Source organism: Dendropsophus ebraccatus, chromosome 13 (genome assembly GCF_027789765.1).
Source record: "Dendropsophus ebraccatus isolate aDenEbr1 chromosome 13, aDenEbr1.pat, whole genome shotgun sequence".
Classification (NCBI taxonomy): domain Eukaryota; kingdom Metazoa; phylum Chordata; class Amphibia; order Anura; family Hylidae; genus Dendropsophus; species Dendropsophus ebraccatus.
This window is the reverse complement of record NC_091466.1, coordinates 65,631,138-65,652,871: the sequence shown is the minus strand read 5'-3', so window position 1 is coordinate 65,652,871 and position 21,734 is coordinate 65,631,138. Positions and strand designations below refer to the sequence as shown.

Sequence of the window (21,734 nt, the reverse complement as noted above, 5' to 3'; positions counted from 1 at the left end):
TAGATAGGAGATAGATAGGAGATAGATAGATAGATAGATAGGAGATAGATAGATACATAGATAGATAGATAGATAGATAGATAGATAGATAGATAGGAGATAGATAGATAGATAGATAGGAGATAGATAGATAGATAGATAGATAGGAGATAGATAGATAGATAGATAGATAGATAGATAGATAGATAGATAGATAGGAGATAGATAGATAGATAGGAGATAGATAGGAGATAGATAGATAGATAGATAGATAGATAGATAGATAGATAGATAGATAGATAGGAGATAGATAGATAGATAGATAGATATATAGATAGATAGGAGATAGATAGGAGATAGATAGATAGATAGATAGATAGATAGATAGATAGATAGATAGATAGATAGGAGATAGATAGATACATAGATAGATAGATAGATAGATAGATAGATAGGAGATAGATAGATAGATAGATAGGAGATAGATAGATAGATAGATAGATAGATAGATAGATAGATAGATAGATAGATAGATAGGAGATAGATAGATAGGAGATAGATAGATAGATAGATAGATAGATAGATAGATAGATAGATAGGAGATAGATAGATAGATAGATAGATAGATAGACAGGGATCCCGGGCAGGGGCTGGCTGGCAAATTTTAGCCCGGGGGGCAAGCACACAGCACTGGCCCATAAGTAGCAGGCTGGCGGCCCATCCTTTAAGGACCACTCTGGCCCTTACCTATAACATCTTCGTCATTTGTGAGCAAATATCCTACTGTGCCCTGTGAAGGGATCAGAAGTCACTTTCCTGTATAAGTCTATGGGGCGGCTCAGCGATGACACGGAACGTACCCATAGACAGATGCTAGGAATGCTGGGTGACCTCTATCATACTGAGTATAAGATGCTGGAAAGCTGGGTGACCTCCATCATACTGAGTATAAGATGGTGGAAAAGCTGGGTGACCTCCATTATACTGACTACAAATACAAGATGCTGGGAAAGCTGGGTGACCTCCATTATACTGACTACAAATACAAGATGCTGGGAAAGCTGGGGTTTCTGTATTTTTTTTTTACAATAGTTTATATCACTTCTGTGGTCCTGTGGGTATAGGCATTCCTCTTTTTAGAACACCCCCCTCGTGTGTGCACCCCCCATTAGTAAAAATAATAATAAACAAAACAACAAACACACATACTTATATGTATCCTCTATGTACTCCTGTATATATGTATCCTCTATGTACTCCTGTATATGTCTCCTCCTGTATATATGTCCCCTCTATGCACTGCTGTGTATGTCTACTCCTGTATATATGTATCCTCTATGTACTGCTGTGTATGTCTACTCCTGTATATATGTATCCTCTATGTACTGCTGTGTATGTCTCCTCCTGTATATATGTATCCTCTATGTACTGCTGTATATATGTATCCTCTATGTACTGCTGTGTAGGTCTCCTCCTATGTGTGCGTGTATATATATATATATATATATATATATATATATATATATATATATATTCACGAGGGAATATGCAATGCAGGAAAATTTGGATCAGTGTAAATATATATATATATATATATATATATATATATACACACAGGAGGAGACCTACACAGCAGTACATAGAGGATGCATATATACAGGAGTACATAGAGGAGACATATATACAGCAGTACATAGAGGAGACATATATACAGCAGTACAGAGGAGACATATATACAGCAGTACATAGAGGATGCATATATACAGGAGTACATAGAGGATGCATATATACAGGAGTACATAGAGGAGACATATATACAGCAGTACATAGAGGATGCATATATATAGGAGTACATAGAGGATATATGATGTATCCTCTATGTACTCCTGTATATATGTATCATCTATATACTTCAGTATATATGTCTCCTCTATGTACTACTGTATATACTGTATGTATCATCTATATACTTCTGTATATATATCTTCTCTATGTACTCCTGTATATATGCATACCCCCCAACTTTTGCTGGGGGGAAAGAGGGACATAGCCACGCCCATAACTGCGCTCTATGACCCCATAGCCACATCATCTATTACCATTATATAAGTAACAAATATTATCACCACTCCTTCACCACATAGTTACTTATACCACCATACCACTGGTGCCTCCATCTAGGTAGGGTGTAGTAGTGGAGGTATAGTGAATAAGGGGTGTAGTAGTACAGGTAAAGATGAGGGGTGAGGTAGTACAGGTATAGATATGGGGGGTATTAGTAATACAGATGAGGGGATTAGTAGTAGTAGTACAGGTAAAGATGAGGGGTGTAGTAGTAGTACAGGTAAAGATGAGGGGTGTGGTAGTACAGGTATAAATGAGGGGTGTATTAGTAGTACAGATGAGGGGGATTAGTAGTAGTAGTACAGGTATAGATATGGGGTGTATTAGTAATACAGATGAGGGGATTAGTAGTAGTAGTACAGGTATAGATGAGGGGTGTAGTAGTACAGGTATAGATGGGGGTGTAGTAGTAGTACAGGTATAGATGAGGGGTGTAGTAGTAGTAGTACAGGTATAGATGGGGGTGTAGTAGTAGTACAGGTACAGATGAGGAGTGTAGTAGTAGTACAGGTATAGATGGATGTGTAGTAGTAGTACAGGTATAGATGAGGGGTGTAGTAGTACAGGTATAGATGGGGGTGTAGTAGTAGTACAGGTATAGATATGGGGTGTATTAGTAATACAGATGAGGGGATTAGTAGTAGTAGTACAGGTATAGATGGGGGTGTAGTAGTAGTACAGGTATAGATGAGGGGTGTAGTAGTAGTAGTACAGGTATAGATGGGGGTGTAGTAGTAGTACAGGTACAGATGAGGAGTGTAGTAGTAGTACAGGTATAGATGGGGGTGTAGTAGTAGTACAGGTATAGATGAGGGGTGTAGTAGTAGTACAGGTATAGATAAGTGGTTTAGTATTAGTACAGGTATAGATGAGGGGTGTAGTAGTAGTACAGGTATAGATAAGTGGTGTAGTAGTAGTACAGGTATAGATGGGGGTGTAGTAGTAGTAGTACAGGTATAGACGAGGAGTGTAGTAGTAGTACAGGTATAGATAAGTGGTGTAGTAGTAGTACAGGTATAGATGGGGGTGTAGTAGTAGTACAGGTATAGATGGGGGTGTAGTAGTAGTACAGGTATAGATGAGGGGTGTAGTAGTAGTAGTACAGGTATAGATGAGGGGTGTAGTAGTAGTAGTACAGGTATAGATGAGGGGTGTAGTAGTACAGGTATAAATGAGGGGTGTATTAGTAGTACAGATGAGGGGGATTAGTAGTACAGGTACAGATGTGGGCTGTAGTAGTACAGGTAAAGATGAGGGGTGTAGTAGTAATACGGGTATAGCTGAGGGGTCACTGGGGGAAACTGGGGGAGCTGGGGGTGACTGGGAGAGCTGGGGGTGTATGGGGCAAACTGGGGGAGCTGGGGGTGACTGGGAGAGCTGGGGGTGTATGGGGCAAACTGGGGGAACTGGGGGTGACTGGGAGAGCTGGGGGTGTATGGGGCAAACTGGGGGAGCTGGGGGAGACTGGGAGAGCTGGGGGTGTATGGGGCAAACTGGGGGAGCTGGGGGTGACTGGGAGAGCTGGGGTTGTATGGGGCAAACTGGGGGTGACTGAAGGGGGACTGGGGACAGTTGGAGTTGACTGAAGGGGGACTGGGGCAGACTGGGGATGACGGAGGGGAAATGGGAAAGACTGGGGGTGACTGAGGGGGACTGGGGCAGACTGGGGGTGATTGAGGGGCACTGAGGCAGACTGGGGGTGACTCTAGGGGGACTGGGGCAGCTGGGGGTGATTGGGGCAGGAGTGCACATAGCCCTCCTCCTCTTCCTCTCACCCTGGCACACAAGTTCCCCTCCCCGCCACACATGCAGGTCCCCGGTCTTTGAAGGAGGCCGCAGGGACTGTAGTGGTGATATCACCACTACAGTCCCTGCGGCCTGCTCCAGAGACCGGGGACCTGCACGTGTGGCCAGGAGGGGAGCAGGACGTGATATTTATAGCTCAGGCAGGTCAGTCGCGGCTCTGTTAGGCGGACTGCCCGACCGCCCTGCACCTCACCTCCGGCCCGACACTCCACGCACCGCCATAAGCCCGCCATGCACCTCACCTCCACGCCGCCCGCTTGACCTGCACCTCTTGCCCGGCCGCCAACCCGACAATCCATGCTGCTCCGCCTGCAATGATTTTTTGTGAAAATTTAATTTAAGATTTTCACAAAAAATCTAATCGATTCTAACCTTCTGGGCGAATTAATTTGATTACTCACCCAGCCCTAATTCCTCTGTATGTCTCCTCTTGTATATATGTATCCTCCATGTACCCCTGTATATATGTCTCCTCCTGTATATATGTATCCTCTATATACTCCTCTGTATGTATCCTCCTGTATATATGTATCCTCTATATACTCCTCTGTATGTCTCCTCCTGTATATATGTATCCTCTATATACTCCTCTGTATGTCTCCTCCTGTATATATATATCCTCCTGTGTATATGTATCCTCCATGTACCCCTGTATATATGTCTCCTCCTGTATATATGTATCCTCCTGTATATATGTATCCTCTATATACACCTCTGTATGTCTCCTCCTGTATATATGTATCCTCCTGTATATATGTATCCTCCATGTACCCCCGTATATATGTCTCCTCCTGTATATATGTATCCTCCTGTATATATGTATCCTCTATATACTCCTCTGTATGTCTCCTCCTGTATATATGTATCCTCCATGTACCCCCGTATATATGTCTCCTCCTGTATATATGTATCCTCCTGTATATATGTATCCTCTATATACTCCTCTGTATGTCTCCTCCTGTATATATGTATCCTCCTGTGTAGGTCTCCTGTATATATGTATCCTCTATATACTCCTGTATATATGTCTCCTCCTGTATATATGTATCCTCCTGTATATATGTATCCTCTATATACTCCTCTGTATGTCTCCTCCTGTATATATGTATCCTCCTGGGTAGGTCTCCTGTATATATGTATCCTCCTGTGTAGGTCTCCTGTGTATATGTATCCTATATGTCAGGGATAGGGAACCTTGGCTCTTCAGCTGTTGCAAAACTACAACTCCCATCATGCATGGACAGCCTATGGCTGCCCAGGTATGATGGGAGTTGTAGTTTTGCAACATCTGGAGGGCCTTGGTCCCCTCCCCCTGCCCTATGTCCTGCTGTGTAGGTACCTGGCTTTCTGCAGACACCATCTTCTCTGTCTTCAGGCTCTTCTAGCCCAGACACAGGAGAACGAGCTGGGAGGAGAGAGCGCACTCTGGTGGCCGGAGGAAGATACTGCGTACAGCAGTTTGCTTTTTACCATAAGCCTCATAGGCTTATAGAAAGCATAATGGCCATAAAGGGGGCGGGGCTTAACGTAATGGGGGGCGGGGCTTCAGCGGCCGCTTCCATCACAGTCCGGATCCACAGCACAGCCACAGGTAAATATGACAGAAGAGGGCGGGGCTGTAAGCAGGGGAGGCACTGAGGACTCCAGCCAGCTGTCAGCAGCCATGCGGCCCTGACAGCTGGGGGAAGACCAGCCCGGGGGGCATATGCCCCCCTGCCCCCCGGCCCAGCCCACCCCTGATCCCGGGGGAGAACATACACATAGTTTACGCTCCGGCTGGGATCCCTAGTGGCGCCGCAAACAATTGACATGTTAGTTTACCATGAATACCATATCATGGTTTTAGTGAAAACCATGTCAGTGCACACTATGGAGCGAGCGTCTCCGGCCGCTCGCTCCATAGTGTGCTGTGGGGAGTTCTGATGCGCCGTACTGCAGTACCGGCCGGGATGATCTTGTCACAGACCGCTCATTCCGTGACCTGGCCGGGTCACAGAATGGGCGATCTCTTACGTAATCTGCACATAGCCTTATTTTGTATTGTTCTAAACTTCTACTCCGTATAGAACTCTCTACATATCTGACATCACATGATAACCTCCCAGAGAGCAGCAATTACAGCTGTTAGTTTAGGGTTTTATATATCATACTATACATAATCTCCTGAATACCAAATCTAATCCAGAATCCTTTATACATCTGACCCGGCTATTTGCTCAGTGATTGAAGACGTCTAATTCTACCAGTGTCTTTACCTTCTGTGACCTTTCTCATCACTGACCTAACGACCAATGTTTTAATGACTTTCCACCATGATGTAATGTACCGTACCTGTAGACGAGGGAGTCATCGTACGTGCCATTATATTGTATCTGGAACATTCGTATTCCAGGGATATTCCTCTGAAAATTGAATTTGATGAGTGCGGTGGACGAAGTCGCTTCCGCCACCACCACCTTCTTATCTTGACTCAGTTTTGTATCTCCATTGCTGCTGCTGGCATTAGAACCAGATTTGGTGGACGTGGATATATCGGACGAGCCGGGATCGCTGTCGTGATTGTGGTTGGTGCTATTCACTAAGTGGGGGAGCTTGATGATGTGGAGGTTGATCGTTTTTGTCGTCTCTCCCGCAGGATTCGAAGCAATGCAAGCGAAAGGACCTCCGTCTTTGACCGTGGTTATAAGAATGTCTAGCGTTCCGTTGTCATACACTAAAATCCGCGTTCCGTTGGATATCAACTTTCCTTCTGGGGATATCCAATGAACGGCAGGTTCGGGGTCTCCGAGGGCTTTGCATTTCAATACTGCTCTTTGACCTTCCAGGACTTCCACGTCTGGTGTATACCTTGTGATGAGTGGTGGCTCACATAAGAAGTCTTCTTCTGTGATGGACCAGAAATAACGTCCCGAAAGAAGGGGCGGCGACGCACAAGTCTCCAGGTCGTCCTCTCTCATAAGGCGCCTCAGCCATAGAAGTTCACAATTGCAATGTAAGGGGTTTCCACCAAAACTTAACGCAAACATGGAAGGGTTTATAATCCCTGAGGTTGCTAGCACCTGAGCTCTCTGAAACAGAGGGTCCGGCGGTAATTTTTGCAGTTTGTTGGACGTTACATCTAATCTATTTAGCTTGTGCAGATGGGAAAAAGTTCCCTTTGGGATGTGCTCGATCATGTTGTGATCTAGACTAAGAGTGTGCAAGCTGACCATCTTCTCCACGGCCTCCCAAGGTATGGTCTCCAGGTTATTATAAGATAGGTCAAGTTCCTCCAGGGCTAGAACGTCATCGAAGGCGGTGGGTGAAATTAACGTCAATTGGTTGTTGTTGAGTATCAAATGGTGGAGATTGGAAAGCCCGGTGAAGATGTCATTGGTGACTTTACTCAATCGATTGCTGTTCAAGTGTAACGCCCTTAAATTGCGCAAATCGGCAAACGCTTGAGGCGTGATGTAACTTATTGTATTCCTGGACAAAGTCAGTTCCACCAGGCTGGTCATGTTGGCGAAATCCTTCCGTTTTATATTGGTAACAAAATTGTCGGCTAGCCGTAATTCTACAGTCTTTCGGTTGATGTTGGGTGGGATGAAGAGCAAACCTTTCTTATCGCACAAGGTGGCGAGATTCGGAGATAGGTTCTGACAGGCACAGCGCTTGGGACAGATCTCAGCTCTCACCGCCATGCCAATGAACAACAGATAACCGAACAGTTTTTCCATTGTAGATCAGGTTAAAAAGCCTGCAAGGAAACAGAGAGATCCGCCATTAGTGTCAGATACAGTATATAGATTTCTGGGGGATTAAGGATACAGAGATGAGAATATAAGAGGATTAAAAAAGTACAAACAATTGAAGAATTAAAGAATCAAAAACAAACAAAAAACAAAACAAAACATATTTAGCGATGCTCTCCTTTGGAGCATCTGAACTGGAGATAGAGTGGTGCTGTCCCTGGAAGAAAGTAGCCATATTTTTGTAGCTCTGGATAATTAATTTTTTGCTTTTTAGAGTACTTATCAGCTGCTGTATGTCCTGCATTTTTTCCAGTCTGACACTGCTCTCTGCTGCCACCTCTGTCCATGTCAGGAACTGTCCAGAGCAGCACCAAAGCCTTATAGAAAACCTCTCCTGCATTTATGTTTACTTCTCTTTGCCTTTCCCTATGTTTATGTATACAATATGTTATATTAATTGCATATTTTTGTTTGCAAAATTTTGCTTGGTATGCAAAATTCTATTGAAAAATTCAATAAAATATATTGAAACAGAAAACCTCTCCTGCTCTGGACAGTTCCTGACATGGATAGAGGTGGCAGCAGAGAGCACTGTGTCCGACTGGAAATAATATACCACTTCCTGCAGGACATACAGCAGTTGATAAGTACTGGAAGATGAGATTTATAATAAAAGTATATTACAAATCTATATAACTTTCTGAAACCAGTTGATTTGAAAGAAAAAGATTTTTGTTGGAGTACCCCGTTAAATCCTGCATGGTATAATATCATTGGAGTAGGATCTTTATGCATAATATATATATATATATATATATATATATATATATATATATATATGTATATAATATTTTTCCAATATTCCTCATGTCTATCATATAAAAAGCAGCCAGTGAATAGACTGGGGGAGATGTCTGATCTCAGCACTGGGGGTTGGGGTACAGCCTGTTCTCAGGGTCTGTGTTGCTGGAGTGGGGAGAGCAGGATGAGCTCCACTCCATCCGCACAGTCCGGGTCTTAGTCTGGTTAATCAGTCCTCAGGTGTGCGAGCCGTATAACAGGCCGGGAGTGCAGACACACCTGAGCTCTCAGCCTGGGAACAGCTACTAGGAGGGTGGACAGTGCTATGGGCTGTAGTGTTGTGTTTGCTGCCCGGTATTAGTGAGGAGTATGTAGTTACAATATATTAGAAGAGACAAACCTGTTATCTATCCATCTATCCATCTCCTATCTATCTATCTATCTATCTATCTATCTATCTATCTATCTATCTATGTATCCTGCATACAATATTCAAAAAAGCTTCATCTGTACAAGTGTCTTCAAAATTAGTTCTATCAAAACCTCCAACAATGGCAGCAACGTCCTTGACAGTTAACTTCATATTTAAAGAAACCTTGAAATCTATATGTGAGAAGGTAGGGTACTTTGTGAACAGCATACTTTAATGAGGAAATTTATAAAAAAAATATTATAATATATATATATATATATATATATACTCACAACCATACTTTTTATTGTGTCAAATAGGCCTATTTTTTATGTATACAGCTCCTATGTAGCTTCATAGTTACAAAAAAAACCCCCAAAAAACACTCTGTCCCTTATATGCAGTGGCGGAGCAGAAAACGGATAATTTTTTCTTTCATTGTATAGATGCTGAACCTGGTTACAGCCCTCAGCTGCCATTCACTTGAACAGGAGCTTAGCTGCAGTTACAGGTCACCACATCTGTACAATGAATAGAGACAACTGCTTCCAAGCCGTTGCTGGATGCTGAACAGCTGATCATCGGAGGTCCATCACAGCCTTCCTGTGAATAGCTCATCACTATGTTGTGCCCAGATAAACCTTTTAAGGCCGGGATTTACATATATCCGGCGGTGCGGCGACGTTTCCCTCTGGTGCAGGAGAAAAGCGCCGGAGGGAAATGCTTCTTTGAACTGATCCCATTGTTTTCAATGGGACAGTTCAAAACATGCTGTGTGCAATTAGTGACCGGCGGCGCTCCAAGTAAAAGGTGTCCCCAGCCCGGCAGCACAGTGGCCCCTGGCGGGAGGGGCAGCACTCTATAGGAGATGTCCCTGTGTCCTGCTGCCCCCAGTAGTGGGCTCCGATCTGAGTCGTCACCCCCCCCTCCTATAGTAGTTTGCCTGCTCTGATGCTGCCTGTAGCAGCTGTCCTATAGTAGATGGCCCCCTAAGTAGACCATCTACTTTAGGGGTACATCTCACAGGGGGCCATCTACTCCTCTACTGCTGCCCCCTAAAAATAGATAGTCCCTGTATGTAAAGAAAAAAACTGAAAACAACTGATGTAATAAACTTATGGCAACTGATGGTTTTTATAGAAAAAAAAAGGATAGAAAACCTGATAACAACTGATGGTCAATATTACTTCCTGAGCAGCTCTGCCGCCAGAAGTGTGATGTCGCAACGTAGAAGGGAGACACTGGAAAATAGCCGCAGTGACATGACACTTTTGATGGCAGAGCTGCTCAAGAAGTAAGATGGGCCAGAGTGCTCCTTTAAGCATCAAGTATTGATTGTAGGGGAAGCTACTTCCAGTAGGTGGCGCTGTAGAGCATTCTAGAAATCAGCCACTTTTTATATTCTTTTCCCATGAAGCATTGCACAGTTTGTAAGACCCCACATGTGCTGATTCGGCACCTCAAAGAGACTAATCTCCTAGTCATATGGGAGAAGGCATGAGAGATTATAAAGGTGCCTATTTATTTTGCTGAACAAGTAATAATTTATGGAAGATGGACGGCCAGAGAGAGAGAATGCAGAACAGGGAGAGAAGGATTAGCAAAGGAGACTATCCTAGAGACTTAAAGGAGTACTCAAGTGGAAAAAATGCTTTTAAATCAAGTGGTGTTAGAAAGTTTACTTCTGTCTAAAAAAATATCCAGTCTTTCAGTACTTATTGGCTGCTGTATGTCCTGCAGGAAGTGGTGTATTCTTTCCAGTCTGACGCAGTGCTCTCTGCTGCCACCTCTGTCCATATCAGGAACTGTCCAGAGTAGGGGAGGTTTTCTATGGGGTTTTCCTATCTCAGACAGAGGTGGCAGCAGAGAGCACTGTGCCAGACTGGAGAGAATACACCACTTTCTGCAGGACATACAGCAGCTGATAAGCACTGGAAGTGCCTTTTTTTTTTAATGGAAATAATTTACTTTCTGACACCAGTATTTTTATCTGGAGTACCCCTTTAAGAAAGTAGATGCAAAAAAATTGTCCTAAAACCTATAATCAATAATAAATTGTCCATTTGGGTTGTTCCCAAGCAGTCAGACACAACTGAGACATTCGCCTAAATTGCAGTTTAGTAACCCAACCTAGCGTATCATGCCTATAGTCGCGGGTAAGGGGCCAGACCTGTAGCGTCCGGGGACCCTGATACAGTAAACAGAAGACAAACGGCCATTAGTGACCAGGGCCATGTACTGTACATCCTCCTTCCAGTTTTTGCTATTGGCCGCCTCCCGTCTTTTTACATAAATGCCATCCAATAATTAAAGGTAATTTCCTATATTCTACAATTCCAGAATTGAGCATCAAGCGATCGGACATCACCGCATTGTGCGACCCCTTTTTATATTTTTCCCAACATGCGAATGAACAATAACCTGAAAGGGCAAAGTAATGAAAACCTTTCTACGGGAAACAATGTCTCTCTGATCCGTATCACAAAGCGACATCACATACCGATAAATTGTGGGTTAGAGTGAAGCTTGAAAGACGGGCCGGCGGGGGAGCCGTTCTAGTCAATTAAATCATTATTCTTAATGGGGGACGATTATATTGGGGGGGGGGGGGGCACTAGAGACACTTCCAGGAAATCAATGTCACTCCTAGAATTATGATGACTGCAACAGGTAGCAATTCACATTAAAATGTACTTTATTTAAAAGGTTATTTTATTTATTTATTTTGTTCAACTATGCCTACACATTCGTATATACTATACCTCAACATTTACGTGTGCCAACAGGCGCCAGGTTTTTTACTGCTTTCAATGAGGCTCAGAGGGCAATCAACTACTATGACAATTACTAACTAGGACAGAATAGTCTATGTAAGATAATTATAAGCTGCGTGACTGCCTGTCTGTGTCACTATCTGATATGCTGCTACACAGTTTACCCACTCTTAATGGAGGAAGTAGCTACATGCTGTCTCTGCTGTGTAGTAGCCCTGATAAGGGCTTTTATGATTTCTCCTGCCTACAATCTTCTAAAATCCTTACTGTCCCTACTGCAAAATCTATCGATTCAACTACCTGCAACACATATGGTGAAAGAGGAAGTGGATATACTGCAGCCTATTCTTCACAGTGAGCAGCAGCTGCTTGCCTGTCTGTAAGAATAAGCTGATGGGCTGTTATCCGGTTGATTTGCTGATTATCCTCAGTTAAATGTTGTGCTGTGTATAGTTGTAGCCCTAAGAAGGGCTTTTGGGGTCTTTCCTGCCTACAATCAGCTAAATCCTCCCTGTCCCTACCCCAATCTCTTTCCCTGACTACCTTCAAGATGACATCTGATAACAAGCAGGAAAAGCCAAGTTCTTATACTCTGGAGGTCACATAAGTAAGCCAGCCAATGAATGTAGATGCTGTTCTCGCAATGCCAGCGTGCTCTTGGGTCCCACCACAGCCCCCACCCCCCCTTTCCCCACATAGTTATTGTCTAGAAAAATGTGCCAAGCAAAATGGAAACACAAACAAATTTTTACTGCGTTTTTGGTTGGATGCTCAAAACGGTATAGTATTCTATCAAATAGCTACTCGCTTATCTCTTCCTATAAACACTCTTAAAGAGGTACTCCAGAGATTTTTTTTTTTTTAAATCAAATGGTATCAGAAAGTTTTACATATTTGTTAATTACTTCTTTTTATTAATCACCAGTCTTCCAGTACTTATCAGCTGCTGTATGCACTGCAGGAAGTGGTGTATTCTTTCCAGCCTGACATGCTGCTCTCTGCTGCCGCCTCTGTCCATGTCAGGAACTGTCTAGAGCAGGAGAGGTTTTCTATGGGGATTTGCTACTGCTCTGGACAGTTTCTGGTAAATTACAATTCTATAAATCTTTTTGGTACCAGTTGATTTTAAATATTTTTCCCCCTCCATAGTAATTTCCTTTTCAGTAGAAGTTTCTAGACCAAACTTTTCTCCATGGAAACACAGGGCTGTCGGAGAAAACTCTTGCTTTACAGTCTGTCTCAATTTCATTCTGAAATTTTAATTGACGCCAATTATTAAGAATCTATAACGAATAATTATAGTCAAACAGATTTCAGAATGTCCTAGCCGTGAAGTCACTTATTCACAAGCTGGTTATATCTAACAAGCCTATCATAAAAGAGACAAGTCCAAATGATTCTAATTATTATTATTACAATTATGAAACTCTAATACCATTGAAGACTACGGAGCTTGCTGTGCTTCGTGATGACAACCCCCTCCTGTCGCCCTATTAGGGCGGAGAGATGTCAGAGAGGACAGATATGTATAAAAAAAGAAATGGAAAAAAAAAAAAAGTGCCTTGCTCTCTCCTTGTATTACACAATCTTCCATTTATTTGAATGCCTGGCATGTAATACCACATTTTTCCAGTAGTGGCCACTGCAGGGGAAGTGTATGACAGCACAAGGCTCCTCCTACTGATTGTTGTGATTAATTGATTTGGTTAAGGGAGTCAACATAGAAAAGTAATATATTGCTGAGATAATCCCTTTAACATATATAAAGATAAGATAAGACAGATTTATAATTTACTTCTATTTAAAAATCTCCAGTCCTCCAGTACTAATCAGCTGCTGTAGGTCTTGCAGGAAGTGATGTATTCTTTCCAGTCTGACACAGTGATCTCTGCTGCCACCTCTGTTCATGTCAGGAACTGTCTAAGCAGAAGCAAATCCCTATACAAAACCTCTCCTGCTCTTCCGCCATCCATGTTCAGCCAATGCTTGTCAACTGATGAGACCCCTGAAATTTAAAGGGGTACAACAGCTAAAGCTTTTTCTTTTTCCAAATTAACTGGTATCAGAAAGATTTGTAATTTACCTTTTCTTAAAAATCTACAGTCTTCCAGTACTTATTAGCTGCTGTATGTCCTGCAGGAGGTGATGTATTCTTTCCAGTCTGACACAGTGGTCTCTGCTACCACCTCTGTCCATATCAGGAGAGGTTTTCTATGGGAATTTACCACTACTCTAATCAGTTCTTGACATGGACAGAGGTGGCAGCAGAGAGCCCTCATCCTGGAAACATTACGCCACTTCCTGCAGGACATACAGCAGCTGATAAGTACTGGAAGATTTGAGGATTTTTTTTTTATCAAAATAAAAGACAAATCTGTATAACTTTCTGACACAAGATGATTTGAAAGAAAAGTACCCCTTTAAGAAATCATAAGTATTATATATTGCATATGATATGACATAATGTAGCTATAGAGTGTGCAGTAGTAGCAATATACAGCGTCACATGATAGGCAGGAGTCTTTTGGGCCCCACAGACATCCGCTTATGTCCCTGTGTATGATTTTTGTTTTATTTGAGTAGACAATCTCAAACACAGGGAACCTCACAGCGCCATCTAGTGGCTGATAATATTGAAAAAATCCTGCCAAACATGATGAACTACTAATATTTAACACCTAAATAATAAAAAAATTAACAACTATTTTATTCCAACCATATTGCTTCCCTAAAACTCTCTTCCCTATCGACATAATAATTGATGCAGCGGGTGACTGGGACGTTTTTTGGTCAGAGAAGATTGCGCTGGGTCTTATCTTCCTTCTCCAACACGTCTTTGATATGCAATGCTGATTTATGACTCCAGGCAGGAGAGGAGGGTTACTATGCCGGAATGTTAAGCAGGCTGCAACTACTACTAATAACAGACGTAGTATCCAACCCCACCAACCCCGGTCGCCATAAACAGCCAATACTATTAATCCAACCGCTTTGCAAATAATTAATTTATAGAAAATGGCGCCCATTGGAATTCCTGCCACATCCATAGAAGCTTTTTAATAAAGTGTTTAACGTGTAGCAGTGAGCACATGAAATCATTGTAACAGCTTTATTAGGTCTCCTCGGAATCGCCGCCTGCGGACACACATTACTCCGCTTCCTGTTGTAACATGATAGTATTTATGCCGGTTATTACCGGCGTCGGTACCGCATCTTAGATGTATTTGTGCAATTAGGCACTAAATAAATGGCGCTGTGAGTACTCTTTCCCTTTATTTGATGTTCTACAATGTTGAAAATCTATACTTTTTTACATTTCTAGTGGATTTAAAATGTCCAAAGGGGGAAAAAAATATGTACCGTATTAGGTATGCAGCTCCAGTGCATTGTAAGGATAGGGGAATGAGAATAGAATAGGAAGCAGATTTTGCAGTATACGGCTACAACAGTTAAGTGAATCGGATTGAATTCATTCTGATGAATCTGTACAGGAGCGAGGACAGCAAAGACCGGAGTCCATAATCCTGTACCTGCTGAGCAGTGAGGTATACATTCTAAGGGTGCGTTCACACCTACAGGATCCGCAGCAGATCCGCAGCAGATTTGATGGTGCAGATTTGATGCTGTGTTCAGTTAATTAAATGAAATCTGCTGCGGATCTGCTGCGAATCCGCAGCAGAAAATCAGCTGCGGATCCGGTAAGTGTGAACGTACCCTACGGGTACTTTTGCACTAAGCAATTTTTTACGATTAACGATAAACAATCTCAAACAACTGCTTTGGCAAATGACCCGAAATTGTTTGCCCAATTACACAAAACATTGATCGTTACTTATGTTTGTTATTGCGGTCGTTTTGTTGTTGCTATTGCGCAGAATTCAGCTATGACTTATTACACGAACAATGTGCGAACGATCAAACTATTAAAGTAGGTCAGAATTCTATCAAACGACCAAGGATTTTTCAGTTGGTCGTTTAACCATTGTCTGCTATTACATGAAACAATTATCGTTTAAATCCAATTTTTTGTCCCGTGTAATACGACCCTACGTATTCTACTCAGTATACATATGTGTGCTCTCTCATCTTATCACTAAACTAAATAAAATTCAGTGATACATGTCAGGAGGTTACTGGCTTCACAGCAGCTTGAGGTCATGACCTTTATTCCCTGAGTGTACACACTGTGTAAGTCTAAGAGAGGAGACACAGGCTGTACTGAATAAAAAAAAAATATTCCTGTAACTTATCTAAGGGAAAGGTGAGGCTGGACACAACACTATATCCACTGTTCTGGGTGAGTGCCTTCTAGAGATAAGCTGTGGTGCTGTATTTATTATCACTCGTATTCAGTTAGTGCTTGCTGGGCATATGATGTTGGTAGCTTTCATGGCATCTGAGGGTAGGGCACCACTAAAACTACATAGATGGCTCTTGTTATCTATGTTGGGGAATGAGTTCTGTTGTCTTCTATGTAGTGAAGCAGGGACTCCTGTCATCTACATAGAGGAACAGGGACTTCCATTATCTATGTAGTGGAGCAGGGACTCCTGTCCTGTATGTAGTGGAGCAGGGACTCCTGTCATGTATGTAGTGGAATAGGGACTCCTGTCATGTATCATACCTCCCAACTTTTTGGATGGACAAGGAGGGACACCGGCATCGGTGCCGCTCTATTCATGTGCAAAGCTGATCGTACATCCGCTTTAAGTCCCAGTCACACATAGTTAACCTGTATGCAATTGCGGACCCACAACTGCGGACAGGATTGAAGATGTGTTTCAGTAACCGTACACATTTGCAGGGACCCACTGTCAGATAGGTGACACAGACACACAATGGCTTAAACATTTACTTTGTGTCATGGAACATGGCTCCAAAATGCATCCGTAACACCTACAGATGTGTGTAAAAAGTCGATTAATTCTAATTCTTTGGTCAAAAAGGGGGACATGTAAGGGGCAAAGAGGAACAGAGGGACTTGGCTCAAAAGTAGGAACTGTCCCCCCAAAAAAGGGACACTTGGGAGTTATGCATGTATGTAGTAGAGCAGGGACTTCTGTCATCTATGTAGTGGAGCAGGGGCTCCTGCCATCTATGTAGTGGAGCAGAGGCTCCTGCCATCTATGTAGTGGAGCAGGGACTCCTAGCATATATGTAGTGGAGCAGGGACTCCTATTGTCTATGTAGAGGAGCAGGGACTCCTTTCATCTATGTAGTGGAGCAGGGACTCCTTTCATCTATGTAGTGATGCTCAATACATTGTTGTTTACTGTTCCTGGGCATAAGGAGGTACACGGCATTGCTATCACCACCCTAGAGGGTTGTCACTGAGCAGGAAGGACACTTTTACGGTAGTTTCCATGGTTCCCTAATATAATGTAGAACTGAATCAAATCTGTCAAACCTGAAATGAATTCCGGAAGGTTCAGCCATCACTATATAGTACAGTCTATGGTATATCCGACCAGGAAATCTCTATACTTGTATCTCTACAGAAATCTGCGGAACGCTCTCTGCTTCATCCACACTTCCCTATCCTGAGGATAGAAACAGACGGAAGTTCTAGAAAATTCACTAGTCAGGAGATGCGACAAAATGCCAGAAATATATCAAATATGAAATTTCCTCCAATTTAACCATTTCCAATCCAGAAGTGAGGAAGCGATGGGGAGAGCAGTGTCTGATGAGTCAGTGAGTCATTTCTGCAGCTTGTGACAACCTCAGCTCGGCACGCCGCCGCGGTTTAATGCAATATACTTGTATCGTGCTCAAGAGTCAAATAGAATCCTCCGAGACCCATTTGTCATTCAGCCAGTGTAATGCAGCCTCAGCACAGAGGACACGTATATACTGTATATATAAATAGCCGTATCCATCGCCACAGTCATTCATCAAGATCAAATCTCGACTTTTTTGAAACAATTATCACACTGAAATACTGATCTCTTAAAGGGCCGGGTCCCACTTACTGCGGATTGTATATATCATACACAATGTGGCCTCCGTTATATAGTCACAATATACAGACAATCATCTTGTCTGTGCCAGGTGGGGAGGCAGTCTACTGTACAGGCGATAGAACTTCCAGAGAGGAAAGATAAAGAGTCTGATTGGTTAGATTTAGATTTATGGGTTAAACGGTTCCATAGATGTTATAAGTGGAAGCTGATATACTGCTGTACTGCTGCAGCTTCTCTCTTTCTCTTTCCAGTAATATTGAATTCCCCCTCTCTCTGAGACATGAAGAGGGTGGACAGCTGCAGCTTCTCTCTCTCTCTCTCTCTCTCTCTCTCTCTGTTTTAGTGACAATGCACATCAGAAGCAGAAAGAGGTTGGGCAGCTGCATTTTCTTTCTTTCTTTCTTTCTTTCTTTCTTTCTTTCTTTCTTTCTTTCTTTCTTTCTTTCTCTGTTTTTAGTGACAATGCACATTATAGGAGGGAAGAGGTTGGGCAGTTGCACCTTCTCTCTCTCTCTGTTTTAGTGACAATGCACATCAGGAACAGGAAGAGGTTGGGCAGCTGCATTTTCTCTCTCTCTCTCTCTCTCTCTCTCTCTCTCTCTCTCTCTCTCTCTCTTTGTCTCTCTCTGTTTTTAGTGACAATGCACATTATAGGAGGGGAAAGGTTGGGCAGCTGCACCTTCTCTCTCTCTCTTTCTCTCTCATAACAATGCACATTACAGGAAGGAAGAGGGTGTACAGCTGCATCTTCTCTCTCTCTCTCTCTCTCTCTCTCTCTCTCTCTCTCTCTCTCTCCTGCAGCTTCTCTCTTTCTCTTTTCAGTGATATAGAATTCCCCCTCTCCATGCACATATTCTCTCTCTCACTCTCTTTAGTGACAATGCACATTACAGGAAAGAAGAGGGTGTGCAGCTGAATCCTCTCTCTCTCTCTCTCTCTCTCTCTCTCTCTCTCTCTCTGCAGCTTCTCTCTTTCTCTTTTCAGTGATTTAGAATTCCCCCTCTCTCTGGTATTAAAAGGGATTATCCAGCGCTACAAAAAAATGGCCACTTTTCCCCCTCTCTTGTCTCCAGATTGGGTGGGGTTTCATACTCAGTTCCATTGAAGTAAATGGAGCTTATTTGCAAACCGCACCTGAACTGGAGACAAGAGAGGGAAAAGTGGCCATGAGACCTGACTGGCAGGACAAAGAGATATAGCTGCAGCTTCTTACTTTCTGTGTTTTCTGTAATATTCCAGTTACAAATTTAGCTTTACACTTTAAAGGCAGGAAAAAGAGGCGCTGCAGCAGCATCTGATTATAGTTATGAGTTCAATATAAAGTACTATGTGATGTGTACGCAGCAGGGAATTTCACCAAAGCAAGGTCAGACAACTCTATAGGAAAAGCCTGACTACCCAATATACATGCAAGGAAACGACTCACATGTACAGGAGGCATACAAGACCCATAATATAGGATACAACAAATCTGACATGGAGGGGGGCATATATCTCCAGAGACTCACCCACATAACAGCTGTGCGCTGCACAATATGGAGCAGAAGCTACAAATAAGGAAATTACATCTACAGTATGCCAAGTTGTATATATATTCTCTGGTGTGTAATATATATATATACTGTAAGTCGAGGGAAGCAGCTTGTCATATGATCCCTGAATCTCTAAAATTTTTCGATTTTCCCTGAAAGTTGCACAGCATCCTTTATAATCAATGCAACATTCACTGTTCCAAGGAAGACAGACTTGGCTGACCACAATAAAAGTATTCCAGTACTTATCAGCTGCTTTATATCCTGCAGGAAGTGGTATATTCTTTCCAATCTGGCGCAGTGCTCTCTGCTGCCACTTTTGTTCGTGTAAGGAACTGTCCAGAACAGTAGCAAATCCCCATAGAAACCTCTTCTGCTCTGACTATCCAATCTTAACTGTCTTAACTGCGGTCTATGAATAAATCACCTGTCTAGAGACCAACAACAGTGTTTTCCTGGGTTCTATTCCCCTGATGAAAATAAAATATAGCTATTTGGACAGTTCCTGACATGGACATAGATGGCAGCAGAGAGCATTGTGTCCGACTGAAAAGAATACACTACTTCCTGTAGGGCATACAGCAGCTGATAAGTACTGGAAGACTTAAATAGAAGTAAATTACAAATCTGACACCAGTTTTTTTTTATTTTAGTACTCCTTTACTATGCAGCAAAAATGTTTGAGGAATAATTCCACAATACAAGACATAGACTGAAACTAGCTACTATCATTTGCTCTTGCCTTCAGACCAATCCATCTATTACACAACTCCTTCCCAATGTAGTTGCAACAATGTTGCTAATAAAAAAAAGCAATTGCTTATAATGTAATTCCACAATGAAAATAGCTGATATACTTAGGCTTGTTTCCTGGGGCATCAACCTATCTATTGCCCTGATCATTCCTGTCTGTAAATGGATCCCCTTTGTCTAATAGAAGTAGAGCAGGCAATCGCTTATAAAGCAATTCCCTTACATATGAAAGTTTTTACTTAAGTGTTCTGAGCAGCTACATTTCTTTCTCTCTAGTTTGTCGCTATCACGAATCATTTCAAGCTCTAATATAGAAGACAATTTAAAGCCTGGTATGAGGAGCACGCTCGCTCGCTGATTTTCGTGCCAATCCTCACTGATGCGGCAAATATTAAGAACAAGACTGTGAAATTGCATCTGAGCCCAAAATCAAATCTGCACATGTTCCTATTAGAAAAACAACATCCTCTGAATACAGGCCGCACACATTACCCCGCAACCTTCTCCTTGGAGTTGCGAATATCTTAGAGCAGTGATTGAAGTAGGTAATGGAGAGTAAGCTTCACCGGATATTCGTGATCCTTAGGAGTCCGGCTCAGTGATTAGTTCTGTAGTGTAGGCGCTACTCCTTTAGGCTATGTTCACACAACGTATCAGACCGGCCGTTCCGTGACCCCGGCCGGGTCACAGAACGGCTGGTCTCTGCCCGGATCATCAGGGCCGATACTTAAGTACCGGCCGGATGATCTTTCCAGATAAGGTTATGTTGCGCTCCACAGAAAGTATGACCGTTGTTCCCATCGGCGACAACAGCTGTACTTTTACGTAGTGTGAACATAGCCTTAAAGGGGATCTATCAGCAGGTTAGACAAATCCAACCAGCTCATAGCCCCCTATTGCACAGGAGACGCAGAGGTATGTCTTTTACCTTCATCCTCAGTGCCGCTCCTGTGCACCTACTGGTTTTACTGGATGACAAAGTACACAGGAACGGCACACCTCCTCGGCGGCCCATGTGCAATAGGAACATATAAGCAGGTTAGATTCATTTAACCTGCTGATAGTTCCCCTTTAAAGGGAATGTGTCAGCACCTGTGCCCTACCCGAGGTTCTGACAGCAAGCGTGGTGCCTTTTTGTAATTTGTCTGTGGCGTGGATTGTGCACAATCTCAAGTCTCCTACTGTGATGAAGAGTCAAAGAGGAGTTGTGGCTCAGTGTTTGTGCCGCACTCTGGCACACCTCAACACTTCCTCCTCCTCCCTCTTCCTTACAATTAAGCTCTGCTGCCCGGCCTCCTGTTCGTTCAGCTGTCAGCCAGTGTTTCTAAATGTGTTTATGTTAGACATGAAATGCCTACAGAGGACTGATCAGCAATCAGAAATAGTTCTATCTCCAAGCTTAACTGTCTAAGGATAAATCACCTGTCTAGAGACCAACAAGAGTGTTTTCCTTGGTTTAACTCCCCTGATAGAAAGTAAATAACAAATCTGTATAACTTTCTGACACCAGTTGATTTAAATGTAAAAATTATTTTGCCGGAGTACCCCTTTAAGATTTTGCTCCTCCTACTAGAAGTCTTCTCTCCTCTTTCCCCCTCCCCTGCAGACCCACTGCAGGTGCTTAGTTGACATTACCTTGTGCTGGAACTGCCTAACCCTTACTGGCCGTGGCATTTTGTCAAGTTCCTTTAAGGCATTCCTTGAGTGTTATACTTTTCTTACATTTTTCAATGTCAAATACTATTTTTTATTTCTTTGAATAGTCTACATTTTGCACTCTACAGATGTCAAGTTGCTCCAGGCTCATTCTGCTGACAGTACAGAGTCCTCCCTTATCTGAAGGACGCTCACACTCC

The 21,734-nt window shown here is 42.8% G+C and overlaps 1 protein-coding gene across 1 annotated transcript in view; it reads right to left on the bottom strand.

Moving 5' to 3' along the window:
• Positions 1-21,734, bottom strand: part of LRFN5 (leucine rich repeat and fibronectin type III domain containing 5) — a 152,853-nt gene that overhangs the window by 7,902 nt on the left and 123,217 nt on the right. The window contains exon 3 of the mRNA XM_069950583.1: positions 6,241-7,648. Within this exon, the coding sequence (XP_069806684.1) occupies positions 6,241-7,628 (1,388 nt within the window). The 5' untranslated portion in view covers positions 7,629-7,648. The remainder of the gene's footprint in view (positions 1-6,240; positions 7,649-21,734) is intronic.